Raw genomic sequence first — 18058 nt, 5'->3', positions numbered from 1 at the left:
TTTTGAATTTTTTTTCATTGCAACACATTCTCATATAAAAGAACATGTAACACTTGAGATAAATTTTGAACTTATGGATGTTTAGTTTATAGTCATGGAAATATAATACTTTGAGAAAGTTATTCTTGATAAGGTGAGCAAAACAAAGCATAAACTTCAACCTAAACATGTAAATGACTCTCAAATGTGAAATTTCAAAATAAAAAATATAGAGAGTGGCTAAACAGTCTTAAAAGTGTAGCTAAATCAGGTGTTAGTCGCAAAGTATTTAGATATTAGTCACAATATCATTGCAAAACAGGTCTCTAATTGGTAGCAAAAGAGTGACAAACAGAAATAGTCGTAAAATAGTGGCAAATCAGTCGCAATATGTGACAATTTTACCACTACCATATATACGTTACAAAATAAAAATCTTGAATTCTACACATTATGAACAAAACTGTTGATATAAATCACTAAAGAGAACTCATATTAGTACTATCAAGTACATGTAATAGTAAAATTTAATAAAACAATGTTTACTTCACTTAGTTTTGAATTTTTCTTCATTGTAACACATTCTCATATAAAAGAACATGTAACACATAAGATAAATTTTGAACTTATGGATGTTTAGTTTATAGTCATGGAAATTTAATACTTTGAGAAAGTTATTATTGATAAGGTGAGCAAAACAAAGCATAAACTTCAACCTAAACATGTAAATGAATCTCGAATGTGAAATTTCAAAATAAAAAATATAGAGAGTGGCTAAATAGTCTTAAAAGTGTAGCTAAATCAGGTGTTAGTCGTAAAGACTTCAGATATCAGTCACAATATCGTTGCAATTTGTGACATCTTTGCTACTAAATAGGGGTATAAAATGTGGACGCAAATAAGTTCTCAATATGCGACGTTTTTGCGACTCTCTTTATCGACTATTTAGTTCGTCATAGAGTAGTCGCAAAATTGTGACCATTATGAGACGAATTTATTTTCGACGCAAATTAGTCCTTGTGTAGTCGCTAATGTAAGACCATTTTGTGACATTTATTTTTCGCCGTTAGTAAGCGACGTTTTTTTCTCCAATTTTTTGGTAATCGCTGAGTCGTCGCAAATTAGTCTCAAAAGCGTCGCTGTATTTTGTTACTAAATAAGTAGTCACAAAATGTAGTCCCAAAATGCATGTTTTCTTGTAGTGGTTGTGGCTTGATTTATTTATCAAGATGGTCCCAACTTTTTTCAAGACAAAACTCAGCTTAACTCAAGTGTGACAGATTTTGATATTTTGTGATCGGGAAAAAAGACAGTCGTCAGCATGTTGTTAACACATAAACAATGAATCCGGTATCAAGATCAACAGCTAGGTACATATATCCAAAGACAAATACTAATTATTTTCCATATAACTAGTTTGACGTCGAAATGAAGAGTTAAACCTTAACTAATCAAATCTCTTGTTGTTCTCTTTTTGACTCTGCTTTCTACTCCTTTCTCCAAATGATACAGTCATATGTAACGGGAAAAAAAAACACTTCGTTATCTCCAACTTTGGCAAATCGTATAGGATTCCATTAGAGTTAAGCAAAAGTCTAAAATATTGGTGAGTGTGAAAACTGCTGTCGTATAGAGAGACGTAGAGACACTGTTCGGTGTTTCCGAGGTGGGATCGAGCTGCTTTGAGGTCGGCGGAAGAGAGAATTGAACGGAAGCTTTTGGAAAAGATTGAGAGCGTTGGGTAGTACGAACACGAGACCCTGGCTAAGCAATTCACAAGGACATAGTATCACTACAAGAAAACAGTCGATTAGCGACTACATTTGTAGTCACCAAAAATAACGACCAAATAGTGACTACTTTACGACTACGTTGTGACTACAGTAATTTAGTCGCTACTGAATCACTACCTTACCAACCACAGTTGATAGTCGTACTATAGTCGTCAAATTAGCAACTATTGTGCGATTTATTCGGCGAGTCATTAAATAGTCACCCCGTAGTCGCCAAATAGTCATAAAAGACAGTTAAAAAAACGTGTTTTTCATGTGGGGGTTGGTGTACCAACTGTTATTAAGTAGTCGCCTATTAGTGGCATAGGTTTAGTCTTTAAAAACAAATTGCACCCATTTGTCTTCTTCATTCCAACTGTTATTTCTTTTTTGTTTCAATATTTAAACCCAAATAAATTATATTTATAATCTGTAATTTAAATTAATTTTCATTAATGATTAATAAGTACTAAAATAATTTAAATTTGTAATTATAATTTTTAGAAAAATAATAAATTAATTTTATTATTATAATTTCTACCTTAATCATTTAAATGTTTACAATTGGACTAATTAAGGCCCAAACTCACTATCTAATTAACTAATTAGGCCTACAAATTCCTAAACTTGGCCCATTAACCCACTACATAACCTAAAAACCTTAGTCTCACACCCTCTCGAACTCTATCGCCTCTCTCGTAACTCTCTCTCAAACCCTACTCTTTCGAAACCTCTCTCCTTACCTCTCTCGTTCTCTGTCTCTTCGAATTTATCAGTCTCAATCACCACCGTAATGCCGAATCGAGGGAAGAAGAGGAAGGTTGCTCCTAACGTTACTCAGAGAGCGATGGGGGCAACACCAAATCGACGGCCTAATACTCTGCCCACTCGGTACAACTTCACGCCGGCGGTACAAGATCCTCCTCCTCTGCAGACGCCTGAAGAACAACTCGGCGGTTTGCAACGACAGTCATCAGCCCAGATCCGGAACTATCCTCCACTGCAACAACTTTTTCAGAACTCATTTACACATCCACCTCCACCCGAGCTACACCGCACTCCTTCAGAAGAAGTCCACTTCAATCCACGGACTCAGGCCAGAAGTCGGGATGTCTCTCCGCCTTCTCCAGTTCGATCCTCTCAAACTCAGGCGAGAAGTCAGGCGAGAAGTCAGGCCAGAAGTCAGGAGCATCCATCGCATCCATCGTCTCAAGGGAACAACTTCGAAGAAGAATCTTCTCCGGTGTTGCCCGAACTACAGGCAGACGTGTTGCGTGCTCTAAATTCACTGCTTGTGGTTCCAGACAGGGATAAGTTCACCACCGTCCTCTCTCCCACACCCGTACCGAACACCCAATGGTATGATTTTCCTCTTCACATGTTTTATACGAATAGTCAATGTATTGTAATGATTGTGGTGTTGTCTTATACGAATAGCAATGGTGTTTTATTATTGTGGTGTTGGCTTAAAATAATAGCAACGGTGTTGGCTTATACGAATAGCAATGGTGTTTTATGATTGTGGTGTTGGCTTATACAAATAGCAATGGTGTTTTATGATTGTGGTCTTGTCTTATAGGAATAGCAATGGTGTTTTTTTGTCTTATGCGAATAGCAATGATTGTGGTCTTCTCTTGTATTGATCTCATTTCTTTTGGTTTGTCCATTATTTGCTTCTAAGTAACCTGCTTACTTATTTTATTGGTTCATGTGTATGGAGGTTTACTCGTGACAAAGGATCGAAACTTGTTCGGAAGATTACTAAAATTCTTCAAAACAAATTCGAAGGTCCCTTCTACAGCTGGACATGTGTGCCGCGGGACAAACAAGAGAGATACTTCCTTGAGTTCGCGGTAAGGATAGCTTCTTTTTACATAGCTTTCATACATAGCCTTCATACATAGCTTTACATGTGTTCTTTTCACTCACAATAGCTCCTTTTTTTTCTAGAAAACCCACACCTGGGATCCTTTGATAATCGGGACTGTTCAAGCTTACTTTGAGGAAATCTGTCAAAAGCGGATCAAAGACATGGTTAGCACTGTGAGGACTAGTCGAGTTCAACCAAACTGGATTGGCGACACTCTCTGGATTACGATGGAGGATTACTGGGACACTGAAGAAGCACAACAAAGGAGTAAAACCTACTCTGATGCCCGTATGTCTGACCGTAACGGCCTAGGTCCTCACGTCTACCTCTCAGGGCCAAAGTCGTATCGACAGCTTCAAGACGAAATGGTTAAGTAGCTGTTATTTTTGCCACTTTCAATTCTTACATAGCTGTTATTTGTTTTAGTTAATCTCTGTTTCTTTGCTAACATTGCAGGTTGAGGAATTGGGAAGAGAAGTCCAACTTGGTGAGGTTTTTATCAAGGCACATACAAAGCCTGATGGTACATATGTTGATCGGAAGGCAGAGAAGATTGCAGAAACTTATGAGAAGACTGTTCAAGAGAGGTTGTCTCAGCTCGAGGCAGAGTCTTTTGCTGTGTCAGATGGAGAATCACGGCCACGGGAACCTCACAACAGAAGAATATACAGAAATTTTCCTACAGGTTTCTTTAAAAAAAAAACAATACACATTTATAGTCTTGTAGTTTAATTTGTCATCCTCTAATCTTAACTTTTCTCTTATTTTCAAGTCCAATGAGAAAGATACAATAGGAACACCTTATGGAGTTGGAAGCCTCAAGGACTGCCTTGTCAATGGAAAGCATAAGCAAGCATGTGGCTCTTCTACCTTTGTGGCTCTCCAAGAACAGTTGAAGGAAGCTCAACGCATGATAGAAGAACAGGCTGCTCAACTACAGAGGCGTGATGCAGAAACAGCTGTGCGTGAAGCTGAGCAATCCAAGGTTATTGCTGCCCAGAAGGACAAGATTGACCATCTCTCCATCGTCGAGGAGTTTCTGAGGGAATGTGATCCGCGGTTTCAGAATTTCGTTGCTAGCAAACAGACAACCACAAAACCTCTTCCCCAAGATGATGCAACTCCAACTCCATCAACCGCTGCTTAATAGGTTTCTTCTATGTCTTAACTCTTTTTGGATGAACTCAATCTCACTCTTTTCGGATGAACTCTATCTCACTCTACTCGGATGAACTCTATCTCTCGCTCTTTTGTATGAACTCATTGCCACTTTCAGATTGTGTTTATGACCTTTTTTGATTTGTAACTTGAACATGTTGTGTATTTCAATATTTCGATATTATGTCTTTCCAAATTCGAATCTTTCAATTTAAATTGGTATACAAGAATGAAAAGAAGAGGATAATGGGAATGAGAAGAAGAGGATAATGGGAAATTAGTATATGAAACTTTCAAATTCTGAAATCAACATCAGTGGCTAAATAGTCGTAACATACAGTTTCTGAAATCAACATCAGTGGCCAAATAGTCGTAATGTAGTTTCTAAATAGTCACTACGGTAAGTGACTATATAGCGACTATAAACACTCAGTTACTAATTAATCACACTATAGTCGTAAAACAGACACTATTTAACGACTACAAGACGACTACTTCATGACCATATAACGACTACATTTTTTGGTCGTACAGTAGTCGCTAAAGGCGACTATAAATATGACTACATTAATTAGCGACTCTCGATCTCCGACTGCTTGAGTTAGTCGCTATTTGGTCGTAAACACAGTTTTTACGACTACAAAGCGACTAATAGTGTAGTCGCTAACCGCATATTTTCTTGTAGTGTATGGGACTGGGAGGAAAAAAAAGACGGAGGTGGTAAAGAAGAAGGAGACGGATTCTTAGTCTTCTTCGTCCTCTTCCTCTTCCTCTTCTTCTCCGGTAGTTCTACTTGGATGTTCATAGCTACACGGATGATTTTGTGGAACTGTATTAGATTAGAGAAACTATATTTATAGGTTTTGGTTTATTCAATAGCAAGACAACCCCTAATTATAAATAATTTAAAAAAAAAACGCTGATGTATTTAGGAGATTCCAAGATGGCTATACAATCCAATTTTGCTTTTTACTATTTTGTTTTCTACTTTTGTTTTTGATCACAGAAACCCCTATTACGGTTATGGCGCTCAACTCCGCAGTGAGAAGCTCTAATATTATAATGTTTTTGCTAATTTCTTACATGAGCTTCCAAGTTTCAATGTCACTGAAATAAAGATAACAAGTTTCAATTTTTAGAAGTAGCTTTTTCTTTCCTCAAAACATATTTAACTCGGCAGTCATATCATCTTGTGCTCCTTTTGCCTCTGCTTCCTTCTCCCTTCTCCAACTGGTATATTCATGTTATACGCACAAACATATCTTATATAATATGAGAAGGTTTTTTTTCAATTTTTGCTAAGGAGATGACACTTAACTTACTATATTTCTGACACCTGTACTTTTTTTGGACCTAATTAACAATAGTTTGGACCTAATTAACTACAAGCCAATAAAACCAAAAAAAAAAAAATCATCAACATTTTCTTCCTCTCTTCTTTAATCATAAACAAATGCAGCCCCAATAATCTAGACCTACCTTTTATTAGTTGTCGTTGGTTTCATCTCGGAATTATACCAACATTAAATTAAATTTATAAGTTTGAATTCTTAGGTCTAATTTCTATGTTTGAATCTAACAATTTCTACTTTAAAATACTCAGTATTTTTTTATCAGCCCCAACAATTTCAACTTTAAAAGTATGAAACCATTTTCTATTTTTATTTGGTATCAGTTTATATTTTTCAGTTGGGTTGATCAGTATTTTTTTTAGGTTCTATGGTGTATGATTTCATTATGAAATATATTATATGCTAAAACTAAAAATGGAAGGAATATATTTTTGTAACAATGTTGAAAAAATTTCAAAAAGCAAACTATACAACAATTATCTTATATATATTATAAAATCTTCTATATTTTTAAATTAGTCTATCATAAATTAATTTGGTTTCAGTTTTTACTTTAAAAGTATGAAACCATTTTCTATTTTTATTTGGGTTGATCAGTATTTTGTTTTAGGTTCTATGGTGTATGAACATAATTACATAGGTTTGATTTTAAAGAATACCATCATTTTATGCATTGTCTTATATATACCCACTATTTTCCTCAGTTTTCATTTTTGTTTACAGAACTTCTCATTTTTAACTTATTATTTTGAAACACTTGCGAATTTATGATTATTAATATTTGATTTCAATCTCTTCTCTCTCTCTAAAAGGCTGAAACATTGTATAAAGTTTAGTTTTCTAAAAACAACCTAAAACTATACAAGCACATCCTCTTTCATACTATTGTGAAAACTAAAACATTTACTTTCTATTCTATCCTCGATTCAATCTCCAACGAACAACAAAACACCGGTAACAATAGTATCATTGTTCGGATCATCCGTTTTTGGGAAGTTCCTAACTTTAAATTTGAATATTTTTTCCACAAATGTAAATTATCTTTACATTGTTCATCTTTTTATGATTTATGCAATCGTTTTAAAATAATTATAAAAGAAAATATATAATTTCATGTGTATTTGATTTTAAAATATTTTTAATACATAATTATGTTGGGAGTCAGATTCTTAGAGTAAGAGTTGAAATAAACCTTACTATATTATATCATCTAATAATAAGGTAAAGTTTTCTTTTGGAAAGCTACAAAAGATTGTCATATGATGTTCCCTTCTTTCACAAGTGTCATTTTGTTTCTTTTAATTTTTAGTGTAACAAATAATTTGATGATCAAATAGTTTAAGGATAATGTCAAGTAATAATTTGCTGTTTTATTTCCACACTTTAATATAAGTAATTCACATGATCTTGATATTACATTATTTTATTTCATTTTCAATCCATTTAAAATAAACTAAAATATATTTTAATATATAATTTCTAAATAACTAAATGATAATTGAATATATATATATATATATATATGTTTTTAAATAAAGATGAAACTATATATGTTTCTATTTAAAGAGAGAAGTGAATATATATTTAAATTCATGATTTGATTAGCTAAGATGCCTGTCTATAGATTTATATTTATAATATATAACTCTTGAATATATATTTAAAAAAATAGACAATTTAGTTATTAATTTACAGTAATGTATTTCTATAAACCTGACACATTTTTGTTAACTTTCCTATTTTGAAATGACCCGACCCGTTTATTTTTTAAATTAATAAATAATAAATATAAATATAATATCAACTACAACTAGTGGTCCCATATCCACTAGCCACCTATCCACAACCACAATCAACAACGGAAATAACAATACTAATAAATATCCAATAATAAAATAACCAATAATAATCCATAACAACAATCCAATAATCAAACATTAGGAAACATGAAACCGACAACCTAACAATGTTTCTAAAGACCCAACTCTAGCAACCTAGCAACGCCAGACAACATACAATCGACTTCCCTAGAACATCCTCCTCTTCATCACCTTGATTCCACGATCACACTTTGCCTTTACCTGCACCACAAACACATATTGAGATGCATGAGTATTTGATAAACACTCAGTGAGGCAATCCTCCCATCTATTGGGCTATACACACAAGCAACAGTGATACCAATGTTCCAAACAATCAACAAACAAGACATACAAAACAGGAAATCAAACATCATCTCGCTGGAAGGGAGGTGTCGACCGACACCAGCCAAGTGTCGACCGACACCAGCCAAGTGTCGACCGACACTGGCCTTGGTGTCGACCGACACTACCCCACAGTGTCAAAATATTTATAAAAAATATAGTAATAAAAAGGTAAAACCGACAATATAATAGTTTTTTTAAGTTTGTGTGAGGAAACATTAAACGACAAGTAAAAAACCAGAGAAAGTATAAATTACATTTACTTAATTGATATAAAGATTAGTTTATTTCTTATCCAATTAAATAATAATTTTTCCATATGCTCTTAACTACAATTTCTCTTATAAATAGAAAGATACACATTTTACTAACCCTTATATCTCAAATCTTACATAATATTTTTATTTAATTAATATTGTTTTAACTAACAATCTCCAAAACTACAAAAGATATCTAAAACAATATAAAATAAATCCGTGCTACGCACGGAGTGACTACTAGTATTATATATATAGAAAATACACTTTCTTAGCTCGAACTTTGGCAAAAGACGCATGAACTACACTATGTCTCCCTATATTATGTATGCAGATTTTTTTTTTTAATTGGAACTTGCAAACTGATGTTATATTCCAAAAAAATATCAAAACGACTGAACATACCTTGGATACAAGTCAAACCGAGACAACAAGACAACGCAAGAATTGATATGATGTGGGGACACTACGCACAACATCAACCCACTCAACATTTCCCCAAACCTCACCTCCATCACGCGCTTCCAAGCCAATTTCCACACACCAAATCTTCTTCCTATGATTGGTGTTGAAGTTCGTACATTCTTCCCAAAGAAGCAAGAGTTTCCCACCAGTGCTAACTACTTTAGTTATACGACCATTTTTGCCACCATTCCTCTTGTACTTGTCATTTAGTGACTCTAACCCTTTCACTTCTCAGACTTAATGTCATACCACCAGCACCCGTTGCCTTCTAGACCATAGGAGTAGGATACATTCTCTATCACACATTCTGACATCGGAAACGTTGCAACCAAGCCTTTACCGCATTCCCATTTACCTTGCTTTGTGTCATAAGCATACATATCTTCTCTACTGCCAAAGTAAAGCTTTCCGTCGATCTCTGTGATTCTAAAAATGTACAACTTGCGTACCTCAGTACCCGGATCGGGGAGGCATGCCCAAGTCAAAGTCTTTGTATCAAATACTTCCGCCCATGATTCATTATCTAACCCGTGGCTACCTCCCATTACATAGATTTTTCCATCGTAGACACATGTACTGGAAAACATCCGGGGTAAGATCATGCTAGGGGCAACACGCCAAGTTTGACTGCGACAATCGAGGACCCGCACAGCTCTGGACGGTGACCACTGTCCTCCATTTTCGACCCGTCCGCCGATGAAATAAATCTCTGAACCAACAGAATCGAAAGACAGAGAAGAAAGATATGGAGACGGAATCGATACAAACGAGTGTTCGACTGTTTTCTTCTTCTTTTTCCTCATATTCTTAGTCATGGAGTCGGGTAGGGTTCGATTAGGGTTAATCCAAAGTCTAAACCATTCGATAAAGTGACAACCATGCTCTGATGCAGAGACATAGAGACACTGCTCGGTGATTCCGAGTTGAGATCGAGCTGCGTAGAGCTCGGTCGAAGAGAGAATTGAACGGAAGCTTTTGGAAACGAGCGAGAGTGTCGGGTAGTACGACTTCGAGATCCTTGCTAAGCAATTCACCACGATTTCATCTGGGAGTGAAGATAAAGACGGAGATAACGACGACGATGGAGGTGAAGAAGAAGAAGGAGACGAGTTCTTAGTCTTCTTCTTCCTCTTCCTCTTCCTCTTCTCCGGTTGTTCGACTTGAATGTTCTTAGTAATGATTTTGTGAAAGCTGCGATTAAACTAGTGAAACTATATATGAATAGGGTTTGGTTTATTTAATAGCAAAACAGCCCCTTAAGTATAATTAGTTTTTAAAAGACCCCAGAATTTTCAGGAGAGAACTCCAAGTTGGCTACAGTCCAATTTTGGATTTTTAAAAGATCCCATGAAGATTTTGTTGAGACTTCAAAAAAACATTATTTTCACCCAAACTGTAACATATAAAACAGAAAGCTTTTTTTTTTTATCTCAAAACATAGAACTTTACATCACTTGCAAGGTTAAAGACACGACTTATTATTATTTGGTAAAGATGGTTTTGAACTTTCCGAAAGCAGAACTCAACTCACATGTCAAAGATTATTTAAATCTTTGATGAGATGTTTTTCATTTGGAGAATCTGTGTCGATCATGTGGCGAAGTGTAATCGATGTTTGGTCCATGAGGGATGATCCCGAAAGGGTTAATTGACGGGTGGCTTCCATAGTAATGCTGCTTAATGTGATTCATGTTCACCGTGCTACTCATTCCGGGGATCTGGAAAATGTCTTTCGTGTAGTTGAACAGATTCGGATACTCCCTTAAGAGTTTCTTGTTGCATTTGAAGTGGACAGCATAAACCTGCATTCAACATTTACAGGCTCGTTTGAATATTTGTGTGTTTCTTTTTCTTGGTTTGAAAGCAGAAAACTCGGATCAATTACCTCGTCAAATCTTATAAGGGTGACAAACAATCTGATATCTGTTTCAGTCAAAGTGTTACCACAGATGTACCGGTGTTTTCCAAGAATCTCCTCGCATCTATCTAATGCTTCATACACTTGCTCAACAGCCTACATATAAGAACCATAAACTTTTACATTCTCATGTGATCAATTAGCATGTACGGTGATAGGTATTCATGGCTTCCACACTTACGTACCTCCTCATAAGGTTCTTGTTTCTTTGCAAACCCGCATCTATAGACACCGTTATTTATCCCATTGTAGATCCATTCATTGGTTTCATCGATTTTTGCTTGGAGATGAGAAGGGTAAAGGTCGAGATCAGGATTTCCCGCAATTTGATTGAACTCGGTGTTGAACATCCGGATTATTTCTGCACTCTCGTTGTTTACAACAGTTTTGAGCTTCTTATCCCACAGAACCTGACATAAAAACCTCAACTCACTCCATCTAGTTCCAACTAAAAGTGACTTAAAAGACATTGAGAAGCCAAAAAAGACTTACAGGAACAGTATACTTCCCGGTGTAGTTCGGGCTAGCAATCTCATAGAGTTCTCTTACACTCTTTGCACCATTAAGATGGTCAGGATCAGCTCCTTGAACCTCGGTACCTGAACCCGGAAAGACCCATCCCATATGCTCATCGGTTTCTTTGGTTCTTCCCCAAATGGGTTTTACAGACTGATGGAAATCAAATAAACAACAATCCGATCAATACGCTCAGGAAAAGGTATGATTCTACATGACAATAAGAAGTGTTAAAGAGTTGGGTCTACGCACCGAGAAGCTTATTGCATCGTCAAGTCCTTTGATCTTCAAGTATGAAATGCATCTAGAAGCCCATGGACAAGCATAAGATATGTAAAGATGGTATCTACCAGATTCAGCTGGAAACTGAGAATTTGAGTCTCTTGAAACGAAGTTTCGAACTGTTGATGCAGTTCTTTGAAAAGCTCCTGAATCTGATGTCTCATCAACCGCAGATCGAGCCATTGAAAGTGTACACTTCTGACAAATCAAAAGCAGAGGCCACATATCAGTTTGAGGAAAAGAGGTTCATGAACAAAAACAGAGCATCATACGCTTCATAGCATATGGACCCAAACAGATCAAAAGTTCGAAACTTTTTCGAAATTCTCAGAGTTTGATGCATCATCGAAACAATTCGCAGATCAAAAATAAACCCAGAAAAACCTGTATCCAATACGAAAATATGCACAGAGAGAAATTGGAATTAGGAATTCGAAAAAAAGTGTACCTGAAGACGAGATCCACGAGTACTGAACCTTGTAGCGAGAGAGAGCAAGCTGTTGTTGCTGATGATCGTGGAATAAGACATCAACCAGGAGATATGTAAGTAAAAGACTCACCTGATCAGTTTATTTATACACATAGTCCCAAAGGTTACAGAGTCAACTATAGCGACGGATTATGTCACTGCTTCTGTCACGCCCAACTAAACCGACTCACCTGTGATCATTTGGATGCTTTAGAGTGGAAAATTCAATTCTTAAAAAGTACACACCGTTGCATAATTGCTGTAATAAAAAAGATAAGGCTCACATCTTGCTACTCATTAGTGTCTAGGTCCCTGTTTAAAACTTTTAGAAAACCCACTTCTTTCTCAAATGATTGGTACTTTTACATTAATAAAAACTTAATCATCAACTAACACAATCAAACATTTCGTGAAGGTTTAATTTTCGACAATTTTATACTCGAATCACCCTCAAAAAGTATGTGTTGTTCAATATCTTGGCAGATAGTTTCACACTCATGTCTTGGTGATAATAATCAAAATCCCACCCTCCATTCAGAATGCAACAACAGCAGTCCATGTACTTCCCTCAACACGGTTTCTTGATCCACAATTTGGATTAGCTATTGAAACACTTCTCTAGCCTACTCCTCTGGAGATTCTCTCGGTCAAATCAGCAACAAGGTTGTTTTTACCAGACTCAGAACAAGCTGTAGTGAAAGCAGCTAAGGTGACACGATCAGCGGTACCATCTTTCTCCAACAATTTCTGGAAGAACAGAGCTGCCACGCCGACTTTCTTCTCGCTACACAACTTTCTCACAAGTGTCCTAACAGTTCTAATCCACAGTTTCTTATCTAAAGGTTCAAGCAGGATCATTGCGTTGGCTGAATCATTCCTCTTACAATACTCATATGCTAATGTGACCCGAGTTACCTCAGGAGGAGACAAGCCTCTGTCAATCATCGCTTCGTAAAGCTTACAAGCTTCATCTACCATGGACTTCTTGCAGAGACCGCTTATTAGTGAACCATAAGTGAAGCTATCAGGAACGCAACCATGTCTCTTCATGTTGTGAAAATATCTCAAAGCCAGATCGATGTCACCTTCCTTACAATACCCGCTAACCATAGACGTATATGTCTCCTTAGTTGGAACCAAGCCAAGACTCACCACTAACTGAAAAAGCCTCTCGCTTTCCTTCATTTGCTTTTGCCTACAAAATGCAGCTATCAATATGTTGTTCAGGCGCATATCAGCTTCAAAACCAGTCTTATTCATCCGACAAAAGAAAGCAAGAGCTTGCTTATTGTCACTTTGCTTACACTGTTCTTGAATAAGAATAGTGTAAGTAACCCCATCAGCTTCTAATCCACGAGAAAATGCTTTATTCAGCAACTCATATGCCTCAGTCGCCCTTGATTTCTTACAGAGACTATCTACAACCGCATTATACGTATAAATATTTGGCCTAAAACCTTCATCACCCATCAAATTCATCAACTCGTATGCTCTATCAAAATTTCCACCTTTACAGTGACCATTGATGAGCGTAGTATATGTGTTAACGTTAGGAAACAAACCCTGCTCTTTCATTCTGCTAAACAACATCTCTGCACGGTTCAACTTATCTTCTTTGCAATACCCACCAATCATCGAAGTATAAGTATGTACATTGGGTTTGTAATGATCACTACGAACAAGCTTCAGGAACAACCTAAACGCCTTCTCAGTCCACCCCCTTTTACATAGCCCATCAATTAAAGCCGTGTGTGTATACACATTTGGCTTCCAACCATATCTAACCATCTCCTCTAACACCTCAAAAGCCTGCTTGATACTTCCCTTCTTGCATAATCCATCAATCAAAGACGTAAAGTTTATCAAGTTTGGCTTAAACCCTAAATCAATCATCTTACGAAAATACCAAATCGCTCTATTAACTAAACCATTCTCACACAGAGCAGTGAGGATCAAAGTACAAGTAGCGTTATCAGGAATAAAACCTCTTTGGATCATCCCACTTAACCACCTATCAGCTTCCTGAATCTTACCATCTCTAAAACAACCAATAACCATAATCTTAAAAGAACTAGAATCCGGACACACTCCTCTCACAGACATTTCGTCGAACACGTTCTCTGCATACTCCATCAAACCCGACTCAATCGCAATCTCAAGAACACAATTCAGAGTTATAGCACTAGGTGTTAACCCCTGATTCTGCATATCCATAACCATACCAACAGCCTCGTTCAATCTCCCAATCTCCGAGAAATTTCTAAGCATACATCGCATTACCTCATGAGCTTTCTGCAAATTCCCATTAGCAAGCAAAGAATCAGCGGTTACGAGATACAATCTCATGAAATGTCGAAACTTTTCGAAACCCACTGCCCAGTAGAAGAAACAAAGCGCCACCATTGAACCAGCTTCGCTCGCGAGTGAAGCCACCACAGTGATGGCTTGCTCGTGGGTAAGAGAATTAGCATCGAATTCGAGATTGACGCGGTGTGGGGATGATGATATGACATGGTTTTGACGAAGATAGGAGTTACAGACCAATGAACATACAGATTTAACGAGAGATTGAGAAGGTGACGATGATGGAGAAGAAGGAAGAAGAGACAAATCACTGGATTCGTTGTCGGAAGAGATCAGTCTGAAGAAGAGAAGAGAGCAGAGAGAATTGGGTATCTCAGAAGGTCTAAGAAGGAATCGATTCGATTTAGTAAGAAGAGACGCCATTGAAACTTTAATGGCTCGTCCATAGAGAGAGAGACTTTAAAGTCTTGCAAAAATCTTCTCTTTATATATTAAAAAAAAAATATAGTTTTATAATACATCGGAGCAACGGATACAACTATGGTCAAGAAGCTTAGAGACAAGGCTCTCTGGTTCAGGGATCAGAGATGAAGTTGCGCTGTTCCAGAAATGGAACGTTAATGACTCATTGATGATTTTCTTGAACAATTCGTCTTGCTGCGAGTTCTCATCTTCTGTTGTAGGATATGCAAAATAGCTGCTCCACAAAAAACCAAAAAAAGTTAGAAGCTTCCTTAAACAAAGATGGACCAAAGGGTCTTGAGCAAAAGCTAGTAGAAAGGTTTTACTTTGTTATTTGTTGTGGGCTGATTGGGAAGAATACAGAGGAAGGTCGAATGTTAAGCTTCCCGTTTAAAAACCGTTTAGATACTCGAGTCAAGAGATCAGCTCCGTTGCATCGCAAACACTTATCATCATAAGTTAAGTAGTACTCGTTCAAGCATTCAAGTAAGAACGGGCTGCAAAGAGAAGGTAGCAGTTAAAGCATAAGGCAGAAACATTGAAGGGTTACTAAGACAGAACTGATGTTTCTAATGTGGCAAAGGATTGATGTGTGTTTATGAACCTTTTCTTTTCGAATGACATGGCTGCACCGTTTAGCGATTCACCCGCTGCCTGATCTTCCAAGCCGAGAGTGTTTCTCAGGGATGACAATGAACCCAAAACTATCATATCAGAATCGAGATACACCCCACCATATCTGCATATATGTGCAAAATCACTAAGTGATAAGAGAATGCTCAATCATTCAATAAAGATTAGAGAGTGATCAAGCTATACTTGTAAAGAGCGGCCAGCCGAACAAGTTCACTGTAGTGAGTAGGATAAAACTTTGTTTTTCTCCAATCAAACCATATAGAAGCAAATACGTGAGTAGGAGTATCCTGCAGCAACTCGTCGAGGTTGGGCATTGCAACAGCAACTTTATAACTGCAAAAGAAAAACAGAGAAACAAATCAATAAAACTATACTAAATGAAGGAGTATGGAGGCAGCATTTTCTGTTACTCACTACTAACCCGTCTTTCGCAAAACTGTTTCGGAAGAAATCAAGCTCAACGGTCTCTGAGAAAACCACAACACAAGCATCTCGATGATGAGAAAGCAAGCTCTCAAGCCCTCTTTGATGCCTAACGCTAAACATCCAACCAGGTGAATTCCACACCATAAACACTCTCATAGAGCACTTCTCCTTTCTAAAAAACGAATCCATAAAATCCGAAAACGACAAACTCAGTTCTATACCAGGATAATATCCCCACTTTGTTCCATCTGCATACATATGTTCAGTAACCTCATCAAGCTTTCCCTCAGATTCCACAACACCCTGTTCCTTAGTCTCTATCTTCTTATCATTATCATCTAATGTCTTACGCTCACCTCTCTTGATCTCACCAACACTACTCTCCAACCTAATCCGTTCTCTACTCTCTCTAACTCCATCTTTTGGTTCACTCTTCTCTGAAACAACAACACTCAATGGCTTCTTAGCCATAAAAGGGTTTCTCTTTACCTGATTCAACCTCCACTTCTGCACAACCTTATCCCCTCTAGTCAATCCAGTGATCCCAACACCATCAGGATCCTGCAACATTGGATTATTCAAAGGATTCAACGTCTCTACATTAGACTTAAACATCCTATCTCTCCTCAAGAAATCACCTTTCTTATCAAACCAATCTCCCCAACCTTCTCTCAATGGCGACACCTTCTTCCCTGATTTCAACAACAACGCATCTTCAACACTCGAAACCTCAACGATCTTCCTACGAATCGATTCGTCTAAAGGAACATCATCAGATCCAAACGCAGCTCTACTCTTATCTCCTGAATTATCCGAATCAATACTAAAACCTGCGTAATCGTAATCCCATTCGTCGATCGATCGTTTATTGGAAGCTCTTCTGATCACTCCATTAACGTGATCGAAGTAAAACCCAGAAGATGAAGACGAAGAAGAAGAAGAAGAAGAAGAAGAGCCCTTGTTCCGATTAAGATCCACTTCTTGCTCTTGCTCCGCGTCCTGATTCTCATCTTCCTCATTCGAAACGCCGTCGCCTTCGATCGCGTCGTCGTGCTCGTCGATTCTATCTTCGGTTGAGGTAGTAGATCCTCTTCCTCCTCCGGAGGTGGTTTCAACGACGTCGGAATCTGAAACGAGGAGAGATTCCGGGAACAGAACCGCGTCTTCGGCGGAGCCGGCGCGGAGGTGATTCGGCGACTGAGATGAGAAGAGTGAGAGACGAGTGTAGAGAAGTGAGACGGAAGCGAGAAGAAGAATGGCAGACATAACGGCGCAAGCTTGTGCGCCGTGACGGGAACGTGAACGCCGTGATCTCAACATCTTCCCAAAAACCTCCCCCGTCGGAATCTAACCGGCGTTCCCGTTTAGAAAGAGAAAGTGTTTTAACACTTTATTTTACATTTTCCGACATATTTTTTTTGTGTCCAAATATACAAAGTGAACCGTAATTCCAAATTTTAACCGTGGTAGATTCAACTTTTTAACCTTTAATTTTATGGTTGTTCCTCTTGTTTGGGACACATACATATACATTTGAATACTATTTGATACATTGAAAGGTTTACGAATCTGACGGCACTCGACTAAATTAAAAATTCGAAAGCACATTTGTTCAATTGAAGGGATTGTACTCATTTCTAAGAAACAGCTATATCGAACCGGTAAGATATGGCACCGGTTGTTTGATATCCTAAATTATCGATGTATTTGATATACCATATGCATCCCAAGTACCCAAAAAAAAAAACTAGTAAACCGAAGACAATAAAATATTTTATTAAAACATATTTTCTATGTTTCCAATTAATCTATTTTTTAGATTTTTTCACACATATTAATAAATTATATTAAATGTTGATTTTTTTATAACATCTAATATTAAATGTTGACTATAAATGCATTATTTTTTATGATTTACAATTTTCTGTAATTTTAAATCAATAATTTTTTTTTTAATTACAATTCACCATCGATAATTGTAATTAGAA

General features: G+C 37.0%; 3 protein-coding genes and 2 pseudogenes across 5 annotated transcripts; 1 reads left to right on the top strand and 4 right to left on the bottom strand.

Moving 5' to 3' along the window:
- Positions 1 to 3155: 3155 nt before the first annotated feature.
- Positions 3156 to 4902, top strand: LOC104727901 (uncharacterized; annotated as a pseudogene). The gene is made up of 4 exons (XR_015570457.1): positions 3156 to 3604; positions 3702 to 3989; positions 4078 to 4306; positions 4394 to 4902. The product of XR_015570457.1 is annotated as an uncharacterized LOC104727901 (transcript).
- Positions 4903 to 7995: 3093 nt separating this feature from the next.
- Positions 7996 to 10459, bottom strand: LOC104727900 (F-box/kelch-repeat protein At4g19870 pseudogene; annotated as a pseudogene). Its single transcript, XR_015571325.1, has 3 exons — positions 10446 to 10459; positions 8998 to 10248; positions 7996 to 8212 (listed from the first exon to the last, which is right to left on the bottom strand). The product of XR_015571325.1 is annotated as an F-box/kelch-repeat protein At4g19870 pseudogene (transcript).
- LOC104723050 (uncharacterized) lies at positions 10412 to 12521 on the bottom strand. Its single transcript, XM_010441343.3, has 6 exons — positions 12222 to 12521; positions 11744 to 11971; positions 11468 to 11644; positions 11161 to 11385; positions 10943 to 11071; positions 10412 to 10859 (listed from the first exon to the last, which is right to left on the bottom strand). Exons 1-6 carry the CDS (start codon positions 12300 to 12302, stop codon positions 10626 to 10628), a joined length of 1074 nt encoding a protein of 357 aa, XP_010439645.1. The 5' UTR covers positions 12303 to 12521; the 3' UTR covers positions 10412 to 10625.
- A 44-nt stretch (positions 12522 to 12565) lies between these two features.
- LOC104723051 (pentatricopeptide repeat-containing protein At4g19890) lies at positions 12566 to 14969 on the bottom strand. The gene has a single exon (XM_087471711.1). It carries the CDS (start codon positions 14967 to 14969, stop codon positions 12861 to 12863), a length of 2109 nt encoding a protein of 702 aa, XP_087327837.1. The 3' UTR covers positions 12566 to 12860.
- LOC104723052 (uncharacterized protein At4g19900) lies at positions 12566 to 17651 on the bottom strand. The gene is made up of 5 exons (XM_010441348.3): positions 16066 to 17651; positions 15828 to 15977; positions 15613 to 15747; positions 15335 to 15505; positions 12566 to 15243 (listed from the first exon to the last, which is right to left on the bottom strand). Exons 1-5 carry the CDS (start codon positions 17388 to 17390, stop codon positions 15057 to 15059), a joined length of 1968 nt encoding a protein of 655 aa, XP_010439650.2. The 5' UTR covers positions 17391 to 17651; the 3' UTR covers positions 12566 to 15056.
- Between the last annotated feature and the right edge of the window lie 407 nt (positions 17652 to 18058).

The sequence above is a fragment of the Camelina sativa genome, chromosome 11, assembly GCF_030686135.1.
Source record: "Camelina sativa cultivar CO46 ecotype springtype chromosome 11, ASM3068613v1".
NCBI lineage: Eukaryota > Viridiplantae > Streptophyta > Magnoliopsida > Brassicales > Brassicaceae > Camelina > Camelina sativa.
Note: the sequence above shows the minus strand (reverse complement) of the source record. Positions and strands in the feature narration are given on the sequence as shown.

Coding starts and splice junctions, on each gene's coding strand:
- LOC104723050 (XM_010441343.3), bottom strand. CDS start 12,302: ATGTCTTATTCCACGATCATCAGCAACAACAGCTTGCTCTCTCTCGCT. Junction 11,972..12,221: donor CTCGTGGATCTCGTCTTCAG/GTACACTTTTTT, acceptor TTGATTTGTCAG/AAGTGTACACTTTCAATGGC. Junction 11,072..11,160: donor AACAAGAACCTTATGAGGAG/GTACGTAAGTGT, acceptor TCTTATATGTAG/GCTGTTGAGCAAGTGTATGA.
- LOC104723051 (XM_087471711.1), bottom strand. CDS start 14,969: ATGGCGTCTCTTCTTACTAAATCGAATCGATTCCTTCTTAGACCTTCT.
- LOC104723052 (XM_010441348.3), bottom strand. CDS start 17,390: ATGTTGAGATCACGGCGTTCACGTTCCCGTCACGGCGCACAAGCTTGC. Junction 15,978..16,065: donor AACAGTTTTGCGAAAGACGG/GTTAGTAGTGAG, acceptor TTTCTTTTGCAG/TTATAAAGTTGCTGTTGCAA. Junction 15,506..15,612: donor ATGTCATTCGAAAAGAAAAG/GTTCATAAACAC, acceptor TTCTCTTTGCAG/CCCGTTCTTACTTGAATGCT.